Here is a 25,881-nt window from a genome sequence, read left to right as displayed (position 1 = left end):
GCAGAATCTGAACATATGAACTATCAGCACATGAGAATAAGGGGGAAGACAAGGAACAGGTTCCAGTCTCACTTCACTTCCAGGAACTGGACAATCCAAGACAGTCGCCATGATATAGGTGCTGCAAAACCTCCCGGGCAACTATCTTCATACCATCACAGATCAGGGAGTTCTAGAGCTCAGAGAACTCCGCTGCAGTCACACTTTTATATGTGCAGCCTAGATCAATGGCTCACAGAACCTTCTCCATATACTACACTTCCAGGTCTCACCCATATGTCTATGATCCCCTTTATGGATTTACCAAGGTCTCCCCCTCCCAGGTAGACAGGAGATTCAGCATCGGTAGAGAAGTCATCTATCCTCCCCCAAAACAGGGGAATCAGGCAGTCCTGCTTCCCAAATATCACAGCCAGAATCCACAATCCTTTTGTAAAATGACTCCAGATACAGTTGGAGATCAGTATATACCGGTAGTTCCTCCAGAGCTGGACAATGCAGCTTTGTTAGCTCCTTAAAGTGTTTTTCTATGATGAATTAGTGAGCAACTTACAATTATGATAGTTGCTGGGTGCTGAAATCAAATAAGCCCTCTAGGTCCTTCTCTGCTGTGCTAAACACTCAAAAGGCTTTATTGTTAGATGAGGCAAATCTGTTAATTCCTAGGTGGAAACAAAGTTGTAGGTGAACTTTTCACCCATCTAAAATGAATACATATCTTGTGTAAGCATAATGGGTGTGAAAACATTTTTGCATCCAATTTTTTTCTCCATCAGCCGCCAACTTGCTACATGTACAGTAAAATAATGATCTAGCTGCCTCTGAGCCACAGTAGCTATGCTTGCATTGTAGTTTTAACCATGTTAGGAAGATAGTGTTCCTGTATCAGAGTTGTGGTCCATATGTGCTGTAGTCTGTGTACCCAGGCCCTTATAGTGGTTCACTTACAATAACAAAGCATGAAATGCAGTTATATCACGCCTAGGCATCGTGACCACAGTAGTGTTTACATTGCTATTTGTATTAGTAAATCAGCCTTCACACTTCCGGTACAATTAATGCATGCTTTTTGATTTTAGTACTACCGCTGTGCAGATGGCATCCTCCCTTATCTTTCTCGGCGTATCTGCTATTTCTTACTTCAAGTTCTCATGCTTCCAATCCATACTCTTACCTTACTCTTACCATGAGAGTGGATTTTGCCATGAATAAAAACAGGATTATTGTCTTGCCATTATCTGTTTCTGCTTTCATGTCTGTACATGTAAATAACAACCTAAATTATCTCAACATCACAAGCTTGTGCATGCTTTCATTATTTCCTGCCTAGAATCTAGACAACTGCATCTTGTGAGAGTGCCATGGTTCACTGCTTACCCCGCTTGCCGGGTGCCACTCAGTTGTGCTTCACATTGTTTTCTTTTCTCCCCCTTCTATAGCACCAGATTGCATTGCTTAGCTGTAGCCTAGTCACACATCTGTACAGCCCTCTGCCCCAATTCTCATGTCAAGTATTTGGTACCATAATTATTCCAACTTTCCCATGCACTGTTTTTATATATTCACATCCATTTTTAATAATATGATTATGATTCATTAATATTGTCTTCCCATAATATCCTCTGCTTTAAGTACTGCTGACCTTTTCCTGTTATAACAAACATCCACTGCCATTCTTAAGGCAGGCTGGAACTCTAGCGTATCACACAATGAAAAGTCTTTATTTCCTATATGGTTGACTGTGCTCTTTGCATGTTTAGCTAGATCAGAGTGTTTTATCAGCAGCTGTGAATCATAGCTGTGAGCTGTGTGTGAGCTGTGCCTAGGCAGCTCTCTGCCCTGTGTAAATACAAGCTTAGCCCTGTCAGTGCTTCTAGTGAAGTGAATCCAATAAAACTTCAAGTTTTATATCCAACTGTGACGACGATTTTTTTCTTTAAAGGTTCTCATGCTATGCCTAATCTTTTAGAGCAGGGAGGGAGGCTTCCTCCCCGCATAAAGGTCCCATCTGTGCGCGCACCCGCGCACTACGGCGACCCCCTGCCCGCAAGAACGTTCCGTCCTCGGCATCCTGGACAGGCGGTGCTGTTCGCCGCAGCTGCCTCGTTTATCACAGTACCAATATAATATAATTCCATCTGTATTAGGTATAAGAGCGGGTCTCCCCGCGGTGATGGTGGGGGTCACGGGGCTATTGTTATTCAGCTGATTGCACTATGCATGAATTGGTACTTTCTACCATTGTCTATACTGTGCACTTTGCAGAGAGCCACAGGAGGTTATGATGCTATGTAATGAATTATAATAATAGCAAAAACATCCCCAGAAATCGCCTGGATTTTTATGCCACTTTTGAACTAGTGAAAAGGGTTAAGAGGATGTGTAAAAAAAGATTTTTCGATAGCTGTCTAGACATCATATTACGTGGTGCCCAAGCTGAAATTCCACAGATTTGTGTTAAAATAGAATTATCCAGACTGTACATTTTGTTGTCGGATTTATTTCAGTTTAATGATGTTTTCTATCAGTTCTATGTAATCACCTTATGTTATATCCAACAGCAGAATAATAGTGGTGATCAGTAGCTGTAGAATACTGTCTTTCACTGAAAACAGCATTCACTCTAACAAGTGGAGCAGAATGCAGTAAAAATAATTAGGCCTAATGTGCTGTGTTAGCTGAGGGCAAACAAGTGGCAGGAGCAGACTAAGGTTGGGATTTGTAGGAGACAACTTGGAATGAGGCAGAATGTCAGTTGTGATTTGTGCTTTGAGTTTGCAGTGGCTGCTGTCAGTGGTGGTGTAATGTGAAAGCATTGTATAGCTTTATCAAATGCGTACTGACAGGCCGTTACAAAGGACAGAGACGAGCCTCTCCATGCTTATGGGAAGCGTGCTTTGTCTAAATGCTCCAATTTACCAGGTAAAATATATTATACTTAAGTCCGGTTAATGTTTAGGACACAGTAAATCTATGAAGATTTGGACAATAAATTATCCATGACTTTGATATAAATCATGTTTGTTTACAATTATTTAAACCTGTTTCTGATCAGGTTGCTATAAATGTTTACTCCAGGTCCTGCCATAACTGGGCGGTCGCTCTCCTGGGTTCCTTACTAGCTGTGGATGGCACCTCACTAGTGGGAAGGACACCTCTAAAGGAGTTGTAGTGTGCAATGAAGAAGGGTGGAGGCGCCCAAAAATAAATATCTCTCAGAGTATACGTTATAAAGACATAAATAAATACATAATGTATCTTACCTCTACCAATGAACCAACCCAGAAAAATAAGGATTTAGAATCCGATAAGGTTTATTCAAGCACAATTAAAGGATACCCAAAGTGACGTGACACAATGATATAGACATGTGTATGTACAGTGCCTAGCACACAAATAACTATTCTGTGTTCATTTTTTTCTTTCTCTGTCTGAAATAGTTCAATATCGGGTATGTAAGTGGCTGACTCAGTCCTGAATCAGACAGGAAGTGACTAAAGTGTGACCCTCACTGATAACAAATTCCCCTTTTTATCTCTTTCTCGCTCTCAGAAGCAATTTTCTGCTAGGAAAGTGTTTAATAGTTGGAATTTCTTATCAGTGAGGGTCACACTGTAGTCACTTCCTGTGTGAGTCAGGACTGAGTCAGCCACTTACATACCTAATATTTAACTCTTTCAGACATAGAAAGAAAAAAAGGAACACAGCATAGTTATTTGTGTGCTAGGCACTGTAAATACACATGTCTATCTCATCATGTCACATGTCAGTTCAGGTATCCTTTAAAAAAGACAACATGTTTCTCAGGTCTTTGTCTGCTTGCTCGGGTCAATAAAGTACCTTAGGGAATTCAGTTTGGACCTTGGGCGCTAGAAAACTGTACTATACCCCACCCCACACTGTACACTTACCAACAACTCTCTATTTGTGTTGAAATACAGTAATTACAAACAAATTAAGACAAAGGACAGACTTAACTTAATGTGACAGAGGTCTTTTACTGTATTAAGAGGTGTGAAAGTAGATTTATGCATTCTACAAGGCCAGGGCTTTTGTTTCTGGTTGCTTGAGACTTCTGGTTAACTGAGTTCTGGATAACGGGGGTTTCCCTGTTATATGGTAGGCCATTAGACTATGGTAAGGATTAGATGGTGAGCTGTTCAGAGGACAGTCAGTGACATAACAATGCAAGGGTGGCTGTAGGTGCTGGATCCATTTGGAGGGCAAGTGAGCAAAAATGGGTGTGGCCATGCACTGGAGAATGGGCATGGTCACAATGGGTCAGAGCTGGGACAAGGTCCTCCAGCATCCAAGACTGAGACACCAAATTGCACTCCTCCCTCCCTCCCACCCCAGCCGTCTCACACTGATTGCTATTAGAGTAAAAAGCACCCCAGGGCCCCCAACACCCTAATCTCTAGTTATCTGGCTTGCAGTCACTGCCATGTATCCCCTTTTCATATTTCTCTCTGCTTCTAACATAATAGGGGAATGATAGCTGAGTGAGTTGTGCTATACTACACCCTGAAGCTGGAGCCTCTCTCGCCTCTGCCTCTGCCTGGCCCTGCAATGGGTTATGGGCATGCTGTGATCGGGGAATAAAGTTAAGTGGCAGAACTCCCATACATACTTTTTTCTCCCATCACATCACACACAACAGTGGAAACAGGCCTGACAGGTACACTTTGTAGAAGGTGCTATTTTTTTAAAGGTCTTGTGATCTCCAAATTAATTAGTGTGCTCAGGCCGTCTCAAGAACGATGTAATTTAGTATAAGAGACAATAGTGGCAAGCCTACACAACTAAGTTAGATTTATTATTGCAATCAACAAAGTGCAAATAGTTTTGTTTTAGTTGTATAAAAGTGCAATCTTGTGCATAAGAGAAATGTTAATATAATGGAGGATCAGCAGCAGGTGGTGGAGGATGCAGGGCACAGGATGAGGATTATGTGCCCTGCTGTACCCAACACCACCCTCTCTGCTGATCCTCTATCATGGTACCATGCCTCTTATGAACAAAATTGCATTTAATACTAGTTATACTGTACAACTGAAATGGAAACACACACTTTGTTGATTATAATAATTCAAATTTAACAGTGCAAGCTTAAAGCGGACCCAAACCAAACATTTTTTTTTAATTAAAAATATTTAGTTGCACCACTCTGACACATACAAAGATAAATAAACACTCCTTCAAGCATATGAGCATTTCAGTGCATACTTTTCACCCTTCTCTTTCCATTACTAGGGTTATACTGAGGGCAGCCATTAGCCATTCCTCCATTGCCGGACACCACCTACTCCATCAGTTTGCCGGATTTTGTCCCAGCAATTTGAAAGGAAGGGAGGGGTTCCTCCAATAAATGTAAAATATTTTATATTTGTCATCATGCAGCTGAAAAAAGGCTGCTATTTATTATTATAATTTAGAAAATAGATTTTATTTCTGAAATATTGTATTTTTAATTTGGGTCCACTTTAAGTTTCCTCTGACTCCTCTTATACCACATTTTTTTCACTGCTTTCTGCACCCTAATTTTAATCACCCCAGTCACCCCACTCCCAATTTCCTGCTGGCTGCTTGCCAGTTGCTATCTTGATCAGCAGGCAGAAACCGTCACTCTCCTTTAGCAGGCAGTCACAGAGGGTCAGCAGCACACAACAGGCACAGAGGCAGGGCACTCACACTTCCTGGCTTTGTGTTGCCTTCAGTCTTCTTCACTGAATTGATCCACTTCCACCTGCCAACTCTCTGGGCGTGGCTTTAGCATTCAGGCTGATGCATCCTCGCTCTACCTCCACTCACTTGAATGATCACCTTATAGACGTCAGACACTCAGACTGCAACTGACATCATCACGGGGTGATGTAAGCACACGGTGTAGACAGTAGGCTATGCTTGGGGATACACTGGCTGCAGAGAGTTCACCCATCAAACCTAGCCCAGCACCACCAGGAGCTGCGTACAGTGGCGCCTGCTGCTGCAACATCACTGCCGGTGGGCTCATCAGGCGCTGGGCACGGACACCGGAGGGAGGAGACATAACAATGGACTTGTTTGGAGTCCTTGAAGTTGGACATCATATGGTGTTTAATTTTTGTGCCTACAGAAGGGCCCACCATAAGTTTCTCCCTCCCCTTGGTGGCACAATCTGGCCCTGTCTACAGGGCTGGCAGCAGGGCCCTGGAGGTAGAGGGAACTGCAGTGAGGTACCAAAGAGACTTCTAGGGGATGGAAGAAGCCACAGCTAAATAAAGCCTTATATGCTTATTTTACCTCGTATATCCTTTAAAGGGAATTTTATTGATAACTAAAATATAAAAATATGCGTACGTGTTAGTATGCCGCTAGTCAGTTGGGCACAGGGTGAGCTGAATGTTGGCTCAGCCTGCTGACACTGAACATTCCTGCAGTGTAAATTATTATTTCCCCTCTGAGTTGCAACAACTTGGGGGGGTCATTTAATTCAGGGTCCGCTATAGCCGGCACCCAAATTACAGCTACGCAGGCGTGTACTATAGCATTGGACTATAGCGTGGACTATAGTTTTGCCCGACCCCAGAGTGACCTGCTTCAGAAAATACCCCAACTTCCAATCCTCAGCCAAAATAGAAAAACCATGACTACAGCCAGAGACTATTAAAGAGGGTCCTAGGTGATGTAGCAGCTTTCTCTCACCCCGCTTGTCACCTATTTTTCTTTTTTCTTTGGTAAGGGATAATAGGTACAGGATGTCAGGGAGATAGCAGGCAGGCTCCTAGACAGACTCCAGGCCCTTGGCACTTGCCCGCTTCCTTATGGGTAATTCAGGTAAGACTACACTTATAATATGGTTTGGCCTAATAGACCTGTACTGCAGCCAACATCATTGCTCTTTCTTGTACGGCATAAACACCTGACCAAAAGCACAGATGCTAGGTTTACATCAGCAGAAATGTTTATAGTTAGTGACTGCCGTGTGCCATGATATGCTTGCTGATGTACCTTTCTCTCGAAAAGAAAACTCACTCACTTTTGGGAAGACAGCCATTTCTGCGCAGCACCGCACCATGCATTTTTCATAAGTGTCCTCTTTTAAAGTGGAAGTCTACTAACCTATGCAATCCTCTGATCTTCACGATTATAGCAGCAGCAGAAGCAATGTAAGCCCTTTACAGAGTAGCATTACAGGAGGTAGAATACAGGGAATAATGCTACTAAATACAGTATCCCACCCCATCTGCAATGTGTTAATGTGCATGCTGCAGCAAGCGATTATTACTGCATTTAGAAATCACACAATTAGATCCCAACGTAGAGTACGGATGTGCATTTAGTGTAAAATTATCCGTAATGCCAGTTTTATTATACACATTTAAAGTCACATTATTTCAAGGCCATTCTGAATGAGGCATAATGGAATGGCATAGCTCAATATGATAACACTGTATTTTAACATTGTGGAGTGCAATTAGTGGTTATTAAAGGATAATGCTACACACAGGGCCAGCCAGCACAAAATAGATTTTGCCGTACAATAAAGAAGTATAATTTCAGGCACTTTTAAGTGGCAGTTGTCCCCAAGAAATAATTTCAGTCGATTGCCAAACTCATTTAAATGCACTCACATAAGAAATCGTCCAAAGTTTGATTTAATTAGACGGAACTTTCAATAAAAAGCGGCGTTTCTAGCCTGTGTCAGCTTCTATCGGCTGTTCAGGTCTGTGCACTTGTAGAAAAGATACTTAATCCTCTGACAGTAGATTGTCTTTCAGTTGTGTTGGAAGTGGGCAGGAGATAAGCAAGCTGCAATAGTTTGTTGATGCGTCTCTTACCTTTCTGACATGACTTCATTTAGTCAGTCCCTTAGGCTGTGTCTGTAACGCTACATTCATCCGCAGAGGGTCTTTGTGTTCACCATTGCGGATCACCCAGCTGCGGCATTGTACGTAGAGTGTGGGATGTTGAGGAAGACTCCATGGATCTAGTTTCTCCAGGGACAATATCTGTTACTTAGTAACGAGCCGTCACTTCCGTTGTCCAGGGCTCCATGTGTCCCCTTCTCTTTGAAGAGGCAGTGTTCATGTGTAAAACACCATTATCATTTTACTTATATGTGTTGCGATCAAAGACACGAACAGGTCAAAAAACAAACAAAATAAAATTTCATTAGAATGGTAATGTTATAGTGGTAAAATATTAAATCAATAATGCAAAAATGCAAAACAAGTTGTGAAATGGTTATTTTTAAAGGAAGCATGAAGTTAAAATAAATTGCAGGCTGCCATCTTTATTCCCCATTAAATAATGCTGGTAACCTGGCTGTCATGCTGACCTTTTGACCTCAGCAGAGACAATACCTGGGAGACTTGTGTGTAAGCAGAGCTGAAAAGGTCACATAGGCTGTGCCCTAGGAAAGCAGATGCTCAAAGAGATGGCTAGAAATGAAAAAGTGGGTTTCTACATATTTAAAGAGGAACTTAAATCAAGGATTGAACTTCATTCCAATTAGTAGGTGATAACCTCTTTCCCAGAGAAATCTTTAACTTTTCTCAAATCGATCATCAGAGGGGTCTGTGTGGCTAATATTGTGGTAAAACCCATCCCACAGTGTGATGTCATCACTATGGTCCTGACAGTTTGCTGTCTGTGAACCTCATTGCATTGTGGGAGATAACGGCTGTTTCCCACTGCCAAACAAGCAGAATCTCCATCTACTGTATGCATAGAACTCTCTCAGTAACGAACATTCCGCACAGATCACTTGGCAGAACTAAAGATGTCACCACCTGTGATAAATTTCAAAATGTAAAGCAGGGAAAATAAATATTTTACAATGAGCATACACTGACAAAATACTGTATATACTCGAGTATAATCCTAATTTTTGGGCCCAAAAAAAGTGGCCCAAAAGTGAAGTCTCAGCTTAGGCTAGATCCACACTTGCTGTTGCAGATCGGATCCGTTTTTGTAAACATATTTTTTTTTCTCTCCGTTTGAGAGAAAATGGCATATTTTGCAGCTACATTTCTAGTCCGTGGAAATGTCCCCAGCCCTGGCCTTGGGTGGGGGGTGCCATGCTGGAAGGGGTAGCAAGCAGGAAGGGGGGCAGCGGTGTTGAAGGGGGGTCGCCCCCCCACCCCTCCCCCCGCTCTCACCTGGGTCCCCCCTTCCCTGCTCCCCATCCAGCTAGTTTCATTGATAAAATCATTAATGTATTAAAATGTAAGCCAAGCAGTGAGCAGGGAACTTACTTCCTTGTGTTCCACTACTTGCCATCACTTCCTAAAATGCCATCCTCTGTACTTCATTGGGTGGTATTGCAGGAAGTGACAGCGAGCGGTAGGATGCAAGGAAGTAAGTTCCCCGCTCGCCGCTTGGCTTACATTTTAATACATTAATGATTTTATCAATGAAACTAGCTTTAGGGGGAGCGGGAAAGGGGGAACCCAGGTGTGAGAGTGGGGGCGACCCCCCTACCCGCCACTGCCCCCTTCCTGCTTGCTATACCCTCCAGCATGGCGGCCCCCCTCCCCTGGGACACATATCTGTTTCTGTGTCAAAAGATGCCTGTGTAGAGAGGGATCCATTTTGCCATTGCTTTTCACTACCCCTCCGTGTATCCGGGGTCCATGAAAATGTTGCAAATCCGGACCATCTGTTCAGGTTTTTCAAAACGGATCCCCCTGAATGCAGACGGATGTTTTTTTTTGTTTTTTTTTAAGTGAAGGCGGCTGCTATTTTAACATTGGTATCTGTGGCTCCACTTTTGATCCGGGCTAAAAAACAGAGCCACGTATACGTTTTTAGAACAAGTGTGAACCTACTCTTATACTCGGGTCACTACTCTTTCAGTAACCCCCACAGTGCCCCCACTATATGCACAGTGGTGCATCATCTGAGGGAGACCCACACTTTACTTGACATTTCCATGGGAGGTCCCAGCTAACCTCATCTCGAGTTGTAGCCTTGGAAGGCATACAGGAACAGTGGTGAGAATACTTGCATTCCTATATCAAGTTTTAGATACATGACTATGTGGCTCTGCATTCCTTGCTTTATCTGTATTCCTGCTTAAACTTTGCAACAGGAGATCTTTGGATGTCCATCTCCATTGTAGGCCTATGTTCTGGCTTATAATTGCAATCTGCTGCGTTTATGCTGCTTTTCTAACATATGGTAGTTGCCGGCCATGGCTGTGAGGGTTATTGTGGTTGTGGCTTTTGCCACCCACGGCTTATACTCGGGTCAAACAGTTTTTTCAGTTTTTTTTTTTTTTAAGGTAAAAGTTGGGGTGTCGGGTTATACTCGAATCGGCTTAAATTCGAGTATATACAGTAATCCACCTAGCTGAGACACTAATTACCCCACTTGTGTATAGGTAAGGTTGCCTGCAAAACATGCACTGTTGGGGAGTCACAAGGACAGTGTTGAGAAAAACAGTTCTGGAAGGTAATTGAGTGGATGGCACTGAGAGGCCAAAGAATAAACATTTACACTGGCTGTAGCATCCTACCTTTTTCCTCCCATAGATATCCTCTGGTGAACCGGTGTGTGTGTGTGTGTGTGTGTGTGGGGGGGGGGGGGGGCAACAGCCAAGCAGGGAGAGGAGCCATAATAGAAGAAAGAGAAGCTAAAATTAGGAACTGATCAACAGTTACTGATGTAGAACTAAGAAAATGATTGTTTCCAATCCACTAGCAAAATAATTCCCTCCTGACAAGAATAATCTCACAATTTTAATTACATTGTGCAGGAGTGAGTATTGTCTTCTAGTTTTTACAAAGGTTACATTCTCGATCAGCAAGTATCTGAGTTATCTTCTTGCAGGGAAACTTATCCATAACCACAAGTGCCTTTCCAAGGGAGAATGGTCACAGGAATTGTAGCCAGTAAACAAAAAAATCATGTAGTGTCTATTTAGTATAAAATTCCTTCTAGGAAATGATTACCGGTATTACAGTACACACCAGGATTTTCACAGTATTGCGTGCAAGATAGGCCATACCTTTATTTAGCAATGACAAACTGTAATGTGCACATGTTCAAATTGAATTAGAGTTAGTCAATGATCACTCATAAGCAACAAGGAACTGAAAACAGACTATTAATATGCCAATTTAGAATGCATTCTATCCAGATAAATCCAGAATACAGATTGACTCTGAGTTATGCAACAACTATAGGACTTTCAGTGACATTCAGTGAATGTCAGTCCGTGTTTTCTAAAATACTGGCTGGAGCCCCAAGGCACTGTATGGAATAATAAGGGAACAATGATGTTATAAATCACTTTATTTTGGTAACTGCAGAAGCCATACACCCATCCATAGCACAACAGCCAGGTAGATGAACATACCAACTACGAAAAAAAATCCCAGTATACATTGCAATTATTTACTGTACACACTGTGCAGAAAGGCCGCAGGATGTGTAGCTAGATGACACATAACTAATCCCTCCAGGACGTGCCAACAGGTTTAAATCAGTGAAGAACTTATTTTTAGCAGAAATTGTAAAGTGATGAAAACGGACCCATGTCTGAGCATCTGGTCCACTATTTCTTTTGGCAATATGGCTCCTGGGAAGAGTATAATCACCATACAAACCAACCAGACCAAAGTCTACACAGGGTATGTCTTTCTATGCTATGTATGCAGTATATTTGTTTGAGTAAATCTCATTTTGTTTTGCATTATGAGCAATGTAAAATCTGAACCACTTAATGCCCACCTGTTTATGTTTCTAAACTGTAAGCTGAAAGGGCAAGATGCTCTCTGTTATTGCTTCTTATAGTGTACGTTTTGCAGTTGTTAGTTGTTATTGTCAGTTTGTTTGGTAGGCTGCCAAGCCATTTGATGGTGCTATATAAATAGGTATACTAATGGGTGGGTGGCTAAGTAAATAGCCCTGTCACCAGTGACATAACTACCGTTCATGGGGCCCACCAGAGAAATTTTGATTCCCCCCCACAAAATGTTTACACCCCTTATTTTGCCTCCCCTTGGTGCCCTTCATGGCCTTGGGTCCATCTCACAAGGGTCATAAAACAAGTGTGGCCATCAATATCTTCACACAAATAACTAGGGTAGGCACAAAAACACCTTAACTGAAGTATAGTCCCCTGTATCGCAGGAAGGGAAGGTTAGTAATTGGTGGCCCCTACCACTCTGGGCCCCCCTGCGATCGCACGGGCTGCTCCCCTCTAGTTATGCCCCTGCCTGTGACCTTGGGAATACCCGAATGAGGTTTGTATGCTCTCATGTGTTTTCTAGGGTCTTTTTCCCCCCAAAATTGAAAAATCTTAAATACAGGTTAAAGAAGACCTGTGAGTACTTTGTTTACGTTTCACTTACAGATCCATAGTAATATGTCAGACATGTTGGGAGGCACAGTTTATGTTGAACGTATACTTACTGTACCTTGCCAAATTGATTCATGTTCCGATGGTGCTTGGTCCCACCTCCAACCGTCATGGGATCAGATCCTTGCACCCTCAGTGTGATGCCCACAATGATGTAATTGCATGTTTGCATTTGCAGCACATAGGAGTTACATTGGGAACAAATGGGGCAATGGGAAACCCATGTATCAATAAGATATGGGGGGGGGGGGATTTGAGGATAGCATGGCTGCTCAGATGTTGCTGTACTGTTTCTTCATCTTTGTTTAGGGAGCTTAGAAGGCCACCTAATTGGCCTCGGACTGTGGTAGGAACATTAGATTGTATGCCCTGCTGGGACAGTAAATGGCATGAATTCTTCAAACACTTCAGAAAATGTGTAAGCACTTCACAAATGCATAATATTATTATGATGATAATGAAACTTAGCCTATTATGAGCACAGTCAAATTACTGAGCTTTAAAACTTATTAGAGAATGAAATAGTCATTTGTAATAATTTGGTGCAACAAAAGCATACAATGACTTATGACAGGAATTATCACTATACATTCTCTGGCGGACCTTACAGTATACTGTGTAGATTGTAAGCCTTTGGCAGGGTCTTCCCCACCTTAGTGTGTCGTCCTTGATCTTGCAACCTCAGCTATGACACCCTTCCCATGGACTAACTTGGACTTGAATTGCTGGGTCTCTGTAAAATCACGATCATGCATCTTATACCCTGATTGTATGTATAACCTTGTGCTATGTTGTATAACCACTTGCTACCTCCCTGTCTGTCACCCCTTGTTTACATTGTGTGTATTAATATTTATTGTCCAGCGCTGGGTAATATGTTGACACTTTATAAATGGAATAAATAATACAAAATAAATAATAATAGTACATCAACATCACACCTAACATTACTATCTGCCCTTTTGTGGGGCTCGCAATCTAATGTTTATACCATGGTCTGGGACATGTTTTTAGGCTGTAAGCCAATAAACCTGCCAGTGTGTTTTGGGGTTTGGGAATCAGCCCACACAAACAGGAGGAGTACATACAAACTCCATGTAGAAAGGATCCTGAAGGTGAGAATGTTATCCTGTTAGTTACTGTGCCATAACTGCTTGTTACGTCAGCTGCTGCCTATGCAAGTGAATTGATATCCAATGTTGAATGCTACTTCTATCTCCCACATATATAATAATACACCAAGGGCCCGCATGTTCCTTATTCTTATCTTAAAATATGAAATATAAATGTATGTATTCATACAATTCCATTTTTTAGTCATGATAGTGTGCCTATGACTGTCACCACATTTTCACTTGTATTTTCTGAATCCAAACTTTCAGAATTATAGGTTTCTATTCAGGGATAAGTTGAAATGAATAAATCTCTCTTTAGTTCCAGGTATCTACATTGCATTTCCCCATGTGCGGGTGTATTCTGTGACTAGAGCTCTGGAACCTGTTATGTGCCACACGCAGAAATAACTATTAGGCATTACAACATCCAGACTAGAATTATCATCGCTGCTATAGGAGTAGGAGTATGAAAAATACCTTTTTGTTATCTGTTTTAGGGTCACAATAGATATCAGTACATTCAATGCACTGCATGTGTTCTGATTGGCTTCTATGCGGTATGTACTGATCTGAGACAGGCTTATGCGCTTTGGGAACTATGGGAGAAAAGCACTATACATATGTTTTGTTGTTGTTGGTGTGATGATTGCTTGTTATACTTATCCTGCACGTTTAAGCACATTGGCAGTCTGAGTGAAACAATAGAGCTAGAGTGGGGTGGAGGAGTCGGTTTAGGAAAGTGACACTGTATTATCAAGCTGTTTCTAATGTTATTCATTGTATCTGTAAAATGTTTGACAAGGTCATCTGCTGAGAAATAGGATGTGGGAGGAGGAGGACAGAGAAGGGCTTCGTAGATTTTGAAAAGAAGTTTGGGATTTTAGGACTGTGAGTATATGAAGGGATGAAATAAGGTTGCTCAGCTGAAGATCAAAAACACACTAGAAATTGGTGTAAGTAAGGCACATTTGTATTGTATCAAAATCTTTGTGTTGCTTTTTGCATAAATTGCCCTAGAGTGTCATTTTAGCACTTTAGTCTGGTCAGTGCGACAGGGTTGGCAGCTGACACATCGGGGCTGATGGCAGATAGGAGTGACTAAAGGCCTTTACACACGACGTACAAATGTCTGTAGCTGTGAGCAGCGACAAACAGACAAGAGACATCAACTGTACACATGCGACAACAGAAAGGGCGAAGACAAGGCAGACGTTGTCCGTGACAGATAGAGCCGACAACCGGATGTCTGTTGAGAGCGACTCTGCTGTCTGCAGAAGACTTCCAAACACACGTGAGGACAGCAACAGACTTTGCTACGGTTCGCACAACAGAACCCGCAATCGATACACCAGTTCAGTCGCTCGGACATGGCTGCGTCTGCAGACAGTCTGCAGGCTGTCTTTGTCACTTGCCTTGTCCACATGAATGAACTGTCACGCGAACCGTCGCTCAACACATGTCTGTACAGACATTTGTACTCCGTGTGTATGGGCCTTTAATCCTGTGCAGATATAATGGTATATTGATAGTGGGTAGCTAGCTGCTTATCCTTGGTTAGAGAAGATAGTCATAGTAAGTAGATGTTGGATTGGAGACTGTATAAAATTTGGTTTTTATCTTATGAGTTGGAGTTGTAATAGGAAGGGAGAAGATGAGGTTAAGGTTGATTTTAATATGATGTGTGTTAGCCCCAGGTGGGTCATGGTTTATCTGCTAGTTCAGTGTGCTATGCCCTCTGGCATTTTGCTCAGTGGGCCTACACTGGGAACGAAGGCCTATGCATGTGCGATCCTTAATGCGCATAAACAATGAATTTGCACTCAAACACAAATTATTGCTCTCTGAATTGTATCAGAGCCTTGGTAGAGGACCACTGTAATAGACCAAAGATAGAAGAGAGCAAATAGAATTTTAATGGAAGCAGAGTTGTGAGTATGAATTAGGGATGTATGTGGACAGAAATATGCTGAGCACAAATATGGTCTAAGAAAATTGTAGTAGGATGCAACGTTTGAAAAATGATGGAAATTTGAAAATGAGGGTAGAAGCAGATAGAGCAAACATCTGATGAAAGAAAGAAAAACACGGGTCAGGGTGTAAATGACCAAATGGAACAGTGCTGTAGCAGGTCAATGCTGTCTCCAACATTCATTCAAATTCTAAGCATATGGCTGAAATTGGAACCTGCATATGAATGCATAAGAAATGAGACCATATCAGATGTATCAGTGAGACCTGAGTAAAGGTGTTGAAGATGAAAACGTCATGTATGAATGTGAGTTTATTTCATACCATGAAGCTGATGACAAGGCAAGTGTAGGTGATTGAGTAATTATCGGCAATCTTTAGAATACATGTTTTTTAATAGCATTCTAAGTACAGGTAAGGAATATGAGCACAAAAATCTTCAATATTTCTTACAGGATGGACAATATACTAAGACAGGGTAACATTATAACAGATGATGTATTCTGAAATTATCAATAACCTTACTTGAAATTGAATAATAAAGTCCTGGTACCATACGATGAGCATTTCCAGACACTGTAAATTCCTGACCACTGCTCTTTGGGTTTCTGGAAGCAGACAGCTTGGCCATTAGCTATAATGTCACCTGTGTTCATTCTGTGTCTGAAGGCTGAAAGGAAGGTCTCTGAATCTTTGCCATGCTCTAAAAAAACGAATCACTGTATTTATTACAGTATTCATTACATTCCGGTAAATTTTGACGCAATTCTAATCAAAACATTGTCTAAAACCTGTAGAAGAAAATATTAAGAACTGCCTGGGACCATTATTTATGGGAGGTCAGGTGTTGTCTATTGGAAAAATAATGAATTCTCAAGACCTAAGTAAATATCTCACTTTACCAATCCAGCTGCTAGTTGCTCTTCTAGTTTCACTATGCTTTAAAAAATGATGGTAAACTATTTTTGGTACCAGTTGTTAGAGTGTAATCTTTTGCTACCTGAGATCATAAGCTATGCAGGGAATGAAGATAGAATTATTTAGGACTTAAACCTAGAAGCTATGAAGGGTGTCTAGAATCTTGAGCTCAAGGCACTCAAACCTGAAGAACTTAAGTAGGAATTAGGAAACAAATACAATAAACCTGTTGTCCCTTCTTTTTATCTACTGCTTACCAACTACCAAAATTCCAGGAAAAAGGGTCAAGCTCCTACCGTAAGGAAAGTAAAGGTTCCTTGTGTATTTTTGTACATAGCTACACATGTACAAGTAATATGAAACCAGATGTCCCAGTAATGACAAAATATTTCAGTGAGTGTTACATGTCCAACTTTCTTTACCTATATAGGTAACTATTAGGAAGATTCTACTTGAAAAGATAAGTGAATTTATAATATAAATGCACTAATTTGACCTAACTCATATGAACTGCCTTAGCTTTGTACTGACGTACTTAGCCTGATTTTCTAAAGGATTTCCAAAGCTTGAAAGCAATGTAGAACACTAAAGAGCATAAGTGATTAAGCAAAACATGTTATTAAAAAATGGTCTGCTGCTGAATAACATAATTCAGTATTGAGGGTTACTGAGCAGGCGATGGATTTGTGGTTGTGTTTTACAGTTGTATGGATGCATTTACAGTAAAAGTATTAACAAAAATCCAGGTCAGCTTGGATTTATTAGAAAACAGTTCTTGTTGTGGGTGCATGCATGGAACTACAATAGCTTAAGTATTACACTAATTCACTAATCACTCAGCAGCTCTTTCTGACATGTAATATGACCCAGGCAAGAGAAAGCCTTCGCTAAATAATAGCAGACACAGAGAATTTCAATCATTTCAGACCAGGCTTGAAGGATCACTTACGTTGCCAGTGTTCTCAGTCCAGGAAAACTTTAGTCAATCATACCCATTGTTTGCAGCTTCAGGAAACTGTGGTCAATCTGGGCCAGTTTGTCTTCTGCTGCACGTTGTAATGGTGTCATCCAAATAATAATTTGTCACAACTGAAATATAATCTTGAGGGTTTTGGTGCATGTTTTAGTTTTAGAAATTCAATATTTAAGGTGCCTAAGAATTTACTGAGTACAACATTAATGACCAGGTGCTTACAGGGGTGGATTTCTGCAAAGGACATAAAGCCAAGGCCTAGGGTAGCTGCTGCATACGGAGGCAGCAAGACATGGAATAGGGTGTGTGCAAATTGGGCAGAACACATGGAAGAAGGGATCTGCCCCCCCCTGAGGAACTGGGAGGGGCTAGTTAGATAAAGTACACAAGGAAAGTGGATATGCCTGGCACTCAGTAACGGGGGTGTAGATTGGTCCCTGCACCTTTAAATGGCAACTCCGTCTTTTTCCGCTTCTCCGCTCAGTGTGTGGTGGAGGCGTGCATCCGGGCTAACATGAACAGTTAGTGATACGTGGTACATATAAGGCAGTCCGTTCACAGCTTCCTTAAATCACATTTATTCGACCAGGATAGTCACCAGCAGACATTTACAACATGGTATGTGAATTCACAGCGTGTACAAAGCGGAACGATCGAACCTGATTCCAAGACGGGTGCAGGAGTGTGACCAGGGGATGAGAGGACGGCACAACAGCCGTTTCGCGCCGGTGTGGCGCTTGCTCGCGTGCGTGTGTCCTAGGGCAATGGCGGCGTGCTCGGACCTCCGTGATGTAGACAGGAGGCCCCGCGCATCACACTCGCCATTGGCCCACGGAACTGAAGAGTGATAGTGATTGGGCTGAGGAGGAGGGGGCTCGCCATATCATACGGCGTAAGTGACAGAAGAGGCTTTCCTCTTTTCAACCAATGGGTGTGGGAAGGGGAGGATCGCCTCAGTGCGGCAAATACAACAACATAGTGCTACATTAACATCATAGTGAGCGCTGCAAAGGGAAACACACGTGGAACAGTCATGTGGTGGTGACCATATTAACACATTTTTTGTCATAAAGTTAGTTTTAAACCAAGTGAAAATAAATTACCCATCATAAAAGAATATGGCCCGCCTTATTCTGTGCACCTTCTTTGGATCATACCTGTTCCCCATAATTTCTTTAATGTCTGCTAACATTAGAAACATCTTTATTGAACCTTTCGTTTAATTCTATTTATTTAAAAAAAAGGAAAAAGACCACCTCATTCCCTAATCTAAAATCATCATGCAGTTGGGAGAGAGCATGGGAAGAAGGACACAAAGTGCAGAGGAGAACCCCTGAAATTCAAGGACGGCATTGCACCCACCTAACCCCATATCCCCTCCAGGGGCTGGCTTAGCCCCTACCCATATATATTATCAGGGTGCCGGGGTGGGGAACAGGGTGGCAGGAAATACGCTCCCCCAGTGATCACTAGAAGGAGCAAGCTGGGGGCGTCATTACACACCAGGGGAAAGGAAAGGGGGAGAGAAAAGAAGGCCGGAGGATCCCCAAAGATTTGCGGCGCGCAGCGGCCCATGCAAACCCACCACGGGTCTGGCAGGGGCACATCGGGCATGACGGTCCTGACAGTGCAGACAAGGAGGGATTCATGCATTAGGGGGGACAACCACCAGGGCAGATCCATCTCCCCTCGGTGATGTCCTCTCTTCCCCCTGAGCAAGGCGACAACTTCTGTCCACCATCATCCGTGCATTGTGCACCTGTCACCAAACGTGCCCCCAAATGTCCCAACCCCCGGGCGGAAGCCCATGAGCCGCGGCGCGCCACCCCTGAGCACAAATCCAGAACAGAAGCAGTCGCCGCAGGGAGAGGTGGGCCACCAGGGAGAGAAGATGTGGAAGAGGACAAAAAGAGGAGAAAAGAGGAAGAGGAACATACTGCAAAGAGGTGGGGAGGAGGTGGATTGTAACCTAAAGGGGCACCCCTATCGGGGTCCAATGTTGAGTAAACAGGGTCCCACCCATAGGTGGATAGTCAGAAAGCGGGAGGAGAGAAAAGGGAGGGGGGGGGGACTTTACTCTAAGGGTCCAGGAAACAGGATAGTTCCAGCCTATCATTGAGGCCCAATGGCCCCATTGCCTCTGTACGTAGAATCACCCGGGATTCTCGTCGGGTCAGCTCCTGGTCCCTATTACCTCCCCTTCTGGGATTAGTGACGTGTAGGAGCCCTGCGAATTTCAGGCATTTGGCTTTACCTCCATGGACCTCTCTTACGTGATCAATTAGACGTGGGCACCCCTTCCCAGATTTTATGGACTTAAAGTGCTCCCCCACCCTCTCCTTGAGGGGTCTGGTGGTTTTGCCCACATAAAAAAATTGGCAGGGGCAAAAAATAACATAGGAAACGAACCTGGTCTGGCACGTTATAAATGCCCTTACCTCCCACTGGACCCCCCCCCATTCTCAGGTTGGTGCCCTCCATCATCCGCGGACAATATTTACATCTGCCGCATTTATGGTTTCCCTTGGGACGTCTGTTGCTTAGCCAATTCAATGGCGTAGCTGAGCGGTACTCGCTCCGCGTCAGAATATCACCTAACGTTGGGGCTCTCCTATACACTACTCGTGGGGGGTCAGGAAAGATCTTATGCAATGTGGGGTCCCTAGTTATAAGTGACCAATTCTTTTTTATGACCTGAGATAACCTTTTCGTCATGGGGGTGTAATCAAACGTACAAGGGAAGGAGCCGCCTTTCTCGGGTTTGGGCTGTCTGACTAAGAGGGTGGACCTATTCTTCTCCCTGGCCCTATCCTTTGCTGTCTCAAGGGCAGTGGCATCATAGTCGCTTGCCCGTAGGCGTGCAGTTAGTTCCCCTGCCTGCATTTCAAAAGAGCCTAGATTGGTATTATTGCGCCTAAGACGCAGGTACTGGCCATATGGCAGGGATGCCTTAACATGTTCAGGATGGTAGCTGCTTCTGTGCAGCAGTGAATTGACAGCCGTCGATTTCCTAAAACCCTCACAGATCAATTTGGCCCCATCTGGTTTGATCATCAAATCCAGGAAACATACACCCCTGTCGTTGATTTCAGATGTGAAACGCATGTTTATCCTGTTCACATTGAGGTGCTCTATGAACTCCTCAAATTCCTGAAGGCCTCCCTGCCACACAACCAGCACATCGTCCACATAACGCGACCATGCTTTGATGTTCCCTCGAAAGGGATTGGATGGATTTAGCACGTAATCCTCCTCCCAGGCCCCCAAAAAGAGCCCCGCATAGGTACATGCCACAGAGGTTCCCATGGCCGTCCCTGGGGTTTGGTGGTACCATCTTCCGTCAAACATGAACGCATTATGCGTCAAGACAAACCTGAGGCACTCGCACAGGTAGTCCTTGTAGCCCGTGTCCTTATTGGTCCTGTCGAGGAACCTGCGGACTGCCTTAATACCCTCCTCGTGGGGTATCTGGCTGTAGAGGCTCTCTACATCGATCGTGGCCAATCTGTATCCAGGTCGCCACACCACGTTTTCAGCAACGTTAATTGCGTCCAATGTGTCAGCCAGATAAGTTGGAACCCCCACGAGGAGGGGACGCAACAAGTGGTCCAAGAAATGGGAAAGCCGTTCCGTAAGGGACCCACATCCGGAGACTATGGGCCTCCCCGGGGGATTCTCCATAGATTTGTGCAGCTTGGGAAGATGGTACCACACAGGATACCGGGGGGACGTGGGTAGAAGGTCAACAGTCAACCTCTGTGGCATGTACCCCAGTTCGACCCCCCGCCTTAGCAACGTACGGAGGGCCGACTGGTATTTTGTGGTCGGATTGCAATCTAGGCATTCGTAAAACTTCCGATTGTCCAACGGCCTATATGCTTCTCGCGTGTAGGCCTCACCCGTCATGATGACCACATTTCCCCCCTTCACCACCTTCACCACCAAGTCGCGGCGTAGCTTGAGCCATCTAATGGCCCTCCTCTCTGTGCTACTTAAGTTGTCTGGTACTTTCTATGGGTGGGACCCTGTTTACTCAACATTGGACCCCGATAGGGGTGCCCCTTTAGGTTACAATCCACCTCCTCCCCACCTCTTTGCAGTATGTTCCTCTTCCTCTTTTCTCCTCTTTTTGTCCTCTTCCACATCTTCTCTCCCTGGTGGCCCACCTCTCCCTGCGGCTACTGCTTCTGTTCTGGATTTGTGCTCAGGGGTGGCGCGCCGCGGCTCATGGGCTTCCGCCCGGGGGTTGGGACATTTGGGGGCACGTTTGGTGACAGGTGCACAATGCACGGATGATGGTGGACAGAAGTTGCCGCCTTGCTCAGGGGGAAGAGAGGACATCACCGAGGGGAGATGGATCTGCCCTGGTGGTTGTCCCCCCTAATGCATGAATCCCTCCTTGTCTGCACTGTCATGCCCGATGTGCCCCTGTCAGACCCGTGGTGGGTTTGCATGGGCCGCTGCGCGCCGCAAATTTTTGGGGATCCCCCGGCCTTCTTTTCTCTCCCCCTTTCCTTTCCCCTGGTGTGTAATGACGCCCCCAGCTTGCTCCTTCTAGTGATCACTGGGGGAGCGTATTTCCTGCCACCCTGTTCCCCACCCCGGCACCCTGATAATATACTGTATGGGTAGGGGCTAAGCCAGCCCCTGGAGGGGATATGGGGTTAGGTGGGTGCAATGCCGTCCTTGAATTTCAGGGGTTCTCCTCTGCACTTTGTGTCCTTCTTCCCATGCTCTCTCCCAACTGCATGATGATTTTAGATTAGGGAATGAGGTGGTCTTTTTCCTTTTTTTAAATAAATAGAATTAAACGAAAGGTTCAATAAAGATGTTTCTAATGTTAGCAGACATTAAAGAAATTATGGGGAACAGGTATGATCCAAAGAAGGTGCACAGAATAAGGCGGGCCATATTCTTTTATGATGGGTAATTTATTTTCACTTGGTTTAAAACTCTAACTTTATGACAAAAAATGTGTTAATATGGTCATCACCACATGACTGTTCCACGTGTGTTTCCCTTTGCAGCGCTCACTATGATGTTAATGTAGCACTATGTTGTTGTATTTGCCGCACTGAGGCGATCCTCCTCTTCCCACACCCATTGGTTGAAAAGAGGAAAGCCTCTTCTGTCACTTACGCCGTATGATATGGCGAGCCCCCTCCTCCTCAGCACAATCACTATCACTCTTCAGTTCCGTGGGCCAATGGCGAGCGTGATGGGCGGGGCCTCCTGTCTACATCACGGAGGTCCGAGCACGCCGCCATTGCCCTAGGACACACGCACGCGAGCAAGCGCCACACCGGCGCGAAATGGCGGTTGTGCCGTCCTCTCATCCCCTGGTCACACTCCCGCACCCGTCTTGGAATCAGGTTAGATCGTTCTTTGTACATGCTGTGAATTCACATACCATGTTGTAAATGTCTGCTGGTGACTATCCTGGTCGAATAAATGTGATTTAAGGAAGCTGTGCACGGACTGCCTTATATGTACCTAGTTAGATAAAGACATAGTACTTATAAAGGCTAGTTACATAAAAACATAGTAGTTATTAATTACAGCAGATCGTAGATGATTGGCTACAACTATCGGTCATTTTTCTGCCTATTATCTTGGTTAGTTTTAGCCACTTACCGGGGGGATTTACGGTTAGGCAATAGATTTTAGGGTTAGGCACCTACAGGGGGAGTATGGTTAGACAGTAAGGTGGGAGGATAGGAAAGGTGGATATCTCATGAAGCAGGGTGAATCATGTGCTTCAAGATGGCGACAAATACAGGGCGCCAAGCCAGCATGTGTAATGTGAACACACAGCATGCAGGGGCTGCATATTAGAAGCTTTGGTTACTAAACTGTTGAGTATGTGTAAACATCCTCGGATATCCTTTAGTTTTAAAATAGGTCTCTGCATGGAGTTTGCATAAGTGTCAAAACTGTCATTTTTTATGACTTTATGTAACTCTCCCCATCCCCAACACACACATTGAGCAGGAATGATGAAGGAGCAGGCATACTTGGGCACTGAACACCAATGATGGCCAGGTGTGGTTGTCACGATTCCGCGAACGCCATTGCGGCAAGCGCATGTAATTGCGCACAAAATCGGTTCTGGAGTACCCCTTTAAATGCATTAGCCTGCTTTTAGAAAAAAATGAGTGTTCTTCCAGCTCACCAGCCCTGCAATGAGGAATGTGAGTGCTTATTTACACTTCCTGACGATCCCCAATAAAACCCAAGAAACCAGAGCATTCACATAGCTCACAGATCTACTACGAAGAATTGCTGATAAGAAGCAGGATACAGGAACGCATTGTAAAATCATTAGGTGATATTCCTGCCTGTCTTGAGAACACCCAGAGACATGTCTCTGGCTTAATGAGCTTTTGATATCTCATTTCATAGTAGTCCATAATTCGATGGATATTGCGGAACCGTTTGGGCCCAGCGGTCCACAACTCACAGTACGCCATGCGAATAGCGCAGCACACCTTCTGAGACGTTAACCGACCACCTAGTCATCTCACAGCCTGAGATATCTATTACATAGGCAGGGAAGGTGGCACTCCAAGCGAGTTTGATATCGATTGGTTCAGCGCATGCTGACGGAATGTAAAATGTTGGGTTTTATATGATATGTCAGATATCCGCTGAGTTATGGCATACTTGGAGAAACTGCCAATTCTGTCCCTCAGACAATAGGGGCGGACTTCAGCAGCCTGAGGTCAGATTGTTAAGGGGGGAAACATCTCCTTTTACAACTCCACCCCCTGGCAGAGAAAGAGCTAAAACTGACTGACACTCAGCCTGGAGGGAGAGTCTTTTGCCCAGCCATCCTGTACCATCACGGATTTGGGCTGGATGATAAAAGGATTAATACCTATTCCACAGAACTTTCCAGAATTGGACTATATATCTCTGTGGGACCTACCGCAAAGGACACGGTAATTTGACAAACTGCTCAGACTGTAATCAGCTATTATTTTCATAACGAACTCTTATTATTTCTGTATCAAATTGTTTCTATTGCTATATTTTGTTTTGCATTATTTCTTTAAATAAACGATTTAAAAATCGTTCGTCTAAGTGCTGTTCTGAAACAAATCTCCGCCAAAAGAATTCACATCTTCAGAGAGACATGTTACCATAACTGTTTTGATATTAAATATTGTTAGTTTTGCTATCTCTAGACAGGTTGTCTAATTAACCCTTTTTCCTACAGGATTTAGCTAGAGTTAGAATTAGCGCATTCGCACGCTTTTATTGCGGATTGGTGGCAGCGACCTGGCCTCTATATGAGAGCACAGATTGTATCGATTGTATATACAATCGAAATTGGACTGTGTGTGGACTCACCAACCAATCCAAAAGGTTACTTTGCCTGCAGTTCTGACTGTCTTCAGGATTCCCTCAGGGTCTGAGGCTTTATGGTAAACTGCAGCAAAGGGAACAGGAATTGGTGGGTGACTGCGCATACGTCACATTGCCGGCAGCGGTGCGACCAATCTTTGGCGTCACTCTGTTCACCATATTACAAACCATCGGATGTGTCTCTTCCCCGAATGGTAACGGTGTCAGATTAGACAAGATTGGCGCGCGTTGTCGCATTATTACCTGACGACTCAGCAACCGCTATTTTAACGTCAACTTGCTCACAGTCTTACAAGCCATCAGAGGCGATTAACCCCTGATGGTACTGGAGTAAGTTAGACGAGATTGCGGGGCTGTTCGTCACAGTGGTGACTGCACTTTCGTTGTGGGGATGATACGCAACATGTTGGGGTATTTTTTGTATCTATAATGCCCATTGACACCAGTGATGATATGTGGGGGTAATTGTAGTTTATTTTGCTACTACTGGCACCACGCGGCATGCCATTATGTACTCTTGCACGGATCAGGTCATTTCCATCCTAGGATACCTATAGTTCACTTTCAGATTTTGTATGCTAACCATTGTTTCCAGCCAGCTGTTTATGATAAAACAAAAGACAAAAGTCAACTAAGTGAAATCCCTTCCCTTTTTAAATTTGAAATAACCTTATTTGTTATTGACAGAAAAGAAAACTTGTTTTTCAAAGCGGCAAAAGAAAATAATGTAAAACTTCTGAAAAGGCTAATTGGAGAGAACATTAATCCATCTCTGAAAGGTATGCTAGAAACTTTAAATTGTTGTGCTATTAAACAAGGCAGTCAATTGTTCAGCCATGCAGAATGACCCAGCTTAGTTACCAAATGCATCCTTCTTGAAGATTTATTCCTGCTGACATCTCCCAACAATATTTATTTACAAGTAGAAGTGTATTTAGTAGCACTGTGCAAATGGCACAAATGTCCTGTCCTCTGCAAGTTACAAAAACAAATGCCTGCTTGTTTGCATTGGACAGCTCCAAACTTGTTGGACAATGAACACCAGATTTATTATTTTAATGATTTTGATTTACTTAGTTACGGATATTAATTTTCAACAATTTGTACTCAGATTGTTTAGGTCCATGTCTCTAATGTCCAGGGCAAATGTGTTTATGTAGTTACAATGTAATAAAGCATTGAGGATGGGG

At 43.6% G+C, this 25,881-nt stretch overlaps 2 protein-coding genes across 3 annotated transcripts in view; one reads left to right on the top strand and one right to left on the bottom strand.

The window, feature by feature from the left end:
• The window catches only part of LOC137570592 (protein tilB homolog), a 98,259-nt gene that overhangs the window by 62,400 nt on the left and 9,978 nt on the right, over window positions 1–25,881 (bottom strand). The window contains exons 2-4 of one of the 2 annotated variants that reach the window (XM_068279290.1): window positions 15,958–16,135; window positions 10,502–10,524; window positions 7,821–8,094 (exon numbers count right to left, since the gene is read on the bottom strand). In XM_068279290.1, the coding sequence (XP_068135391.1) occupies window positions 7,821–7,831 (11 nt within the window). In that variant the 5' untranslated portion in view covers window positions 7,832–8,094; window positions 10,502–10,524; window positions 15,958–16,135. The remainder of the gene's footprint in view (window positions 1–7,820; window positions 8,095–10,501; window positions 10,525–15,957; window positions 16,136–25,881) is intronic. The other variant, XM_068279289.1, reaches the window with a different exon arrangement.
• Window positions 22,185–25,881, top strand: part of LOC137504727 (transient receptor potential cation channel subfamily V member 6-like) — a 91,391-nt gene continuing 87,694 nt past the window's right edge. The window contains exons 1-2 of the mRNA XM_068233312.1: window positions 22,185–22,195; window positions 25,379–25,470. Of these exons, the coding sequence (XP_068089413.1) occupies window positions 22,185–22,195; window positions 25,379–25,470 (103 nt within the window). The remainder of the gene's footprint in view (window positions 22,196–25,378; window positions 25,471–25,881) is intronic.

Source organism: Hyperolius riggenbachi, chromosome 4 (assembly GCF_040937935.1).
Source record: "Hyperolius riggenbachi isolate aHypRig1 chromosome 4, aHypRig1.pri, whole genome shotgun sequence".
NCBI classification, from domain to species: Eukaryota; Metazoa; Chordata; class Amphibia; order Anura; family Hyperoliidae; genus Hyperolius; species Hyperolius riggenbachi.
Note: the sequence above shows the minus strand (reverse complement) of the source record. Positions and strands in the feature narration are given on the sequence as shown.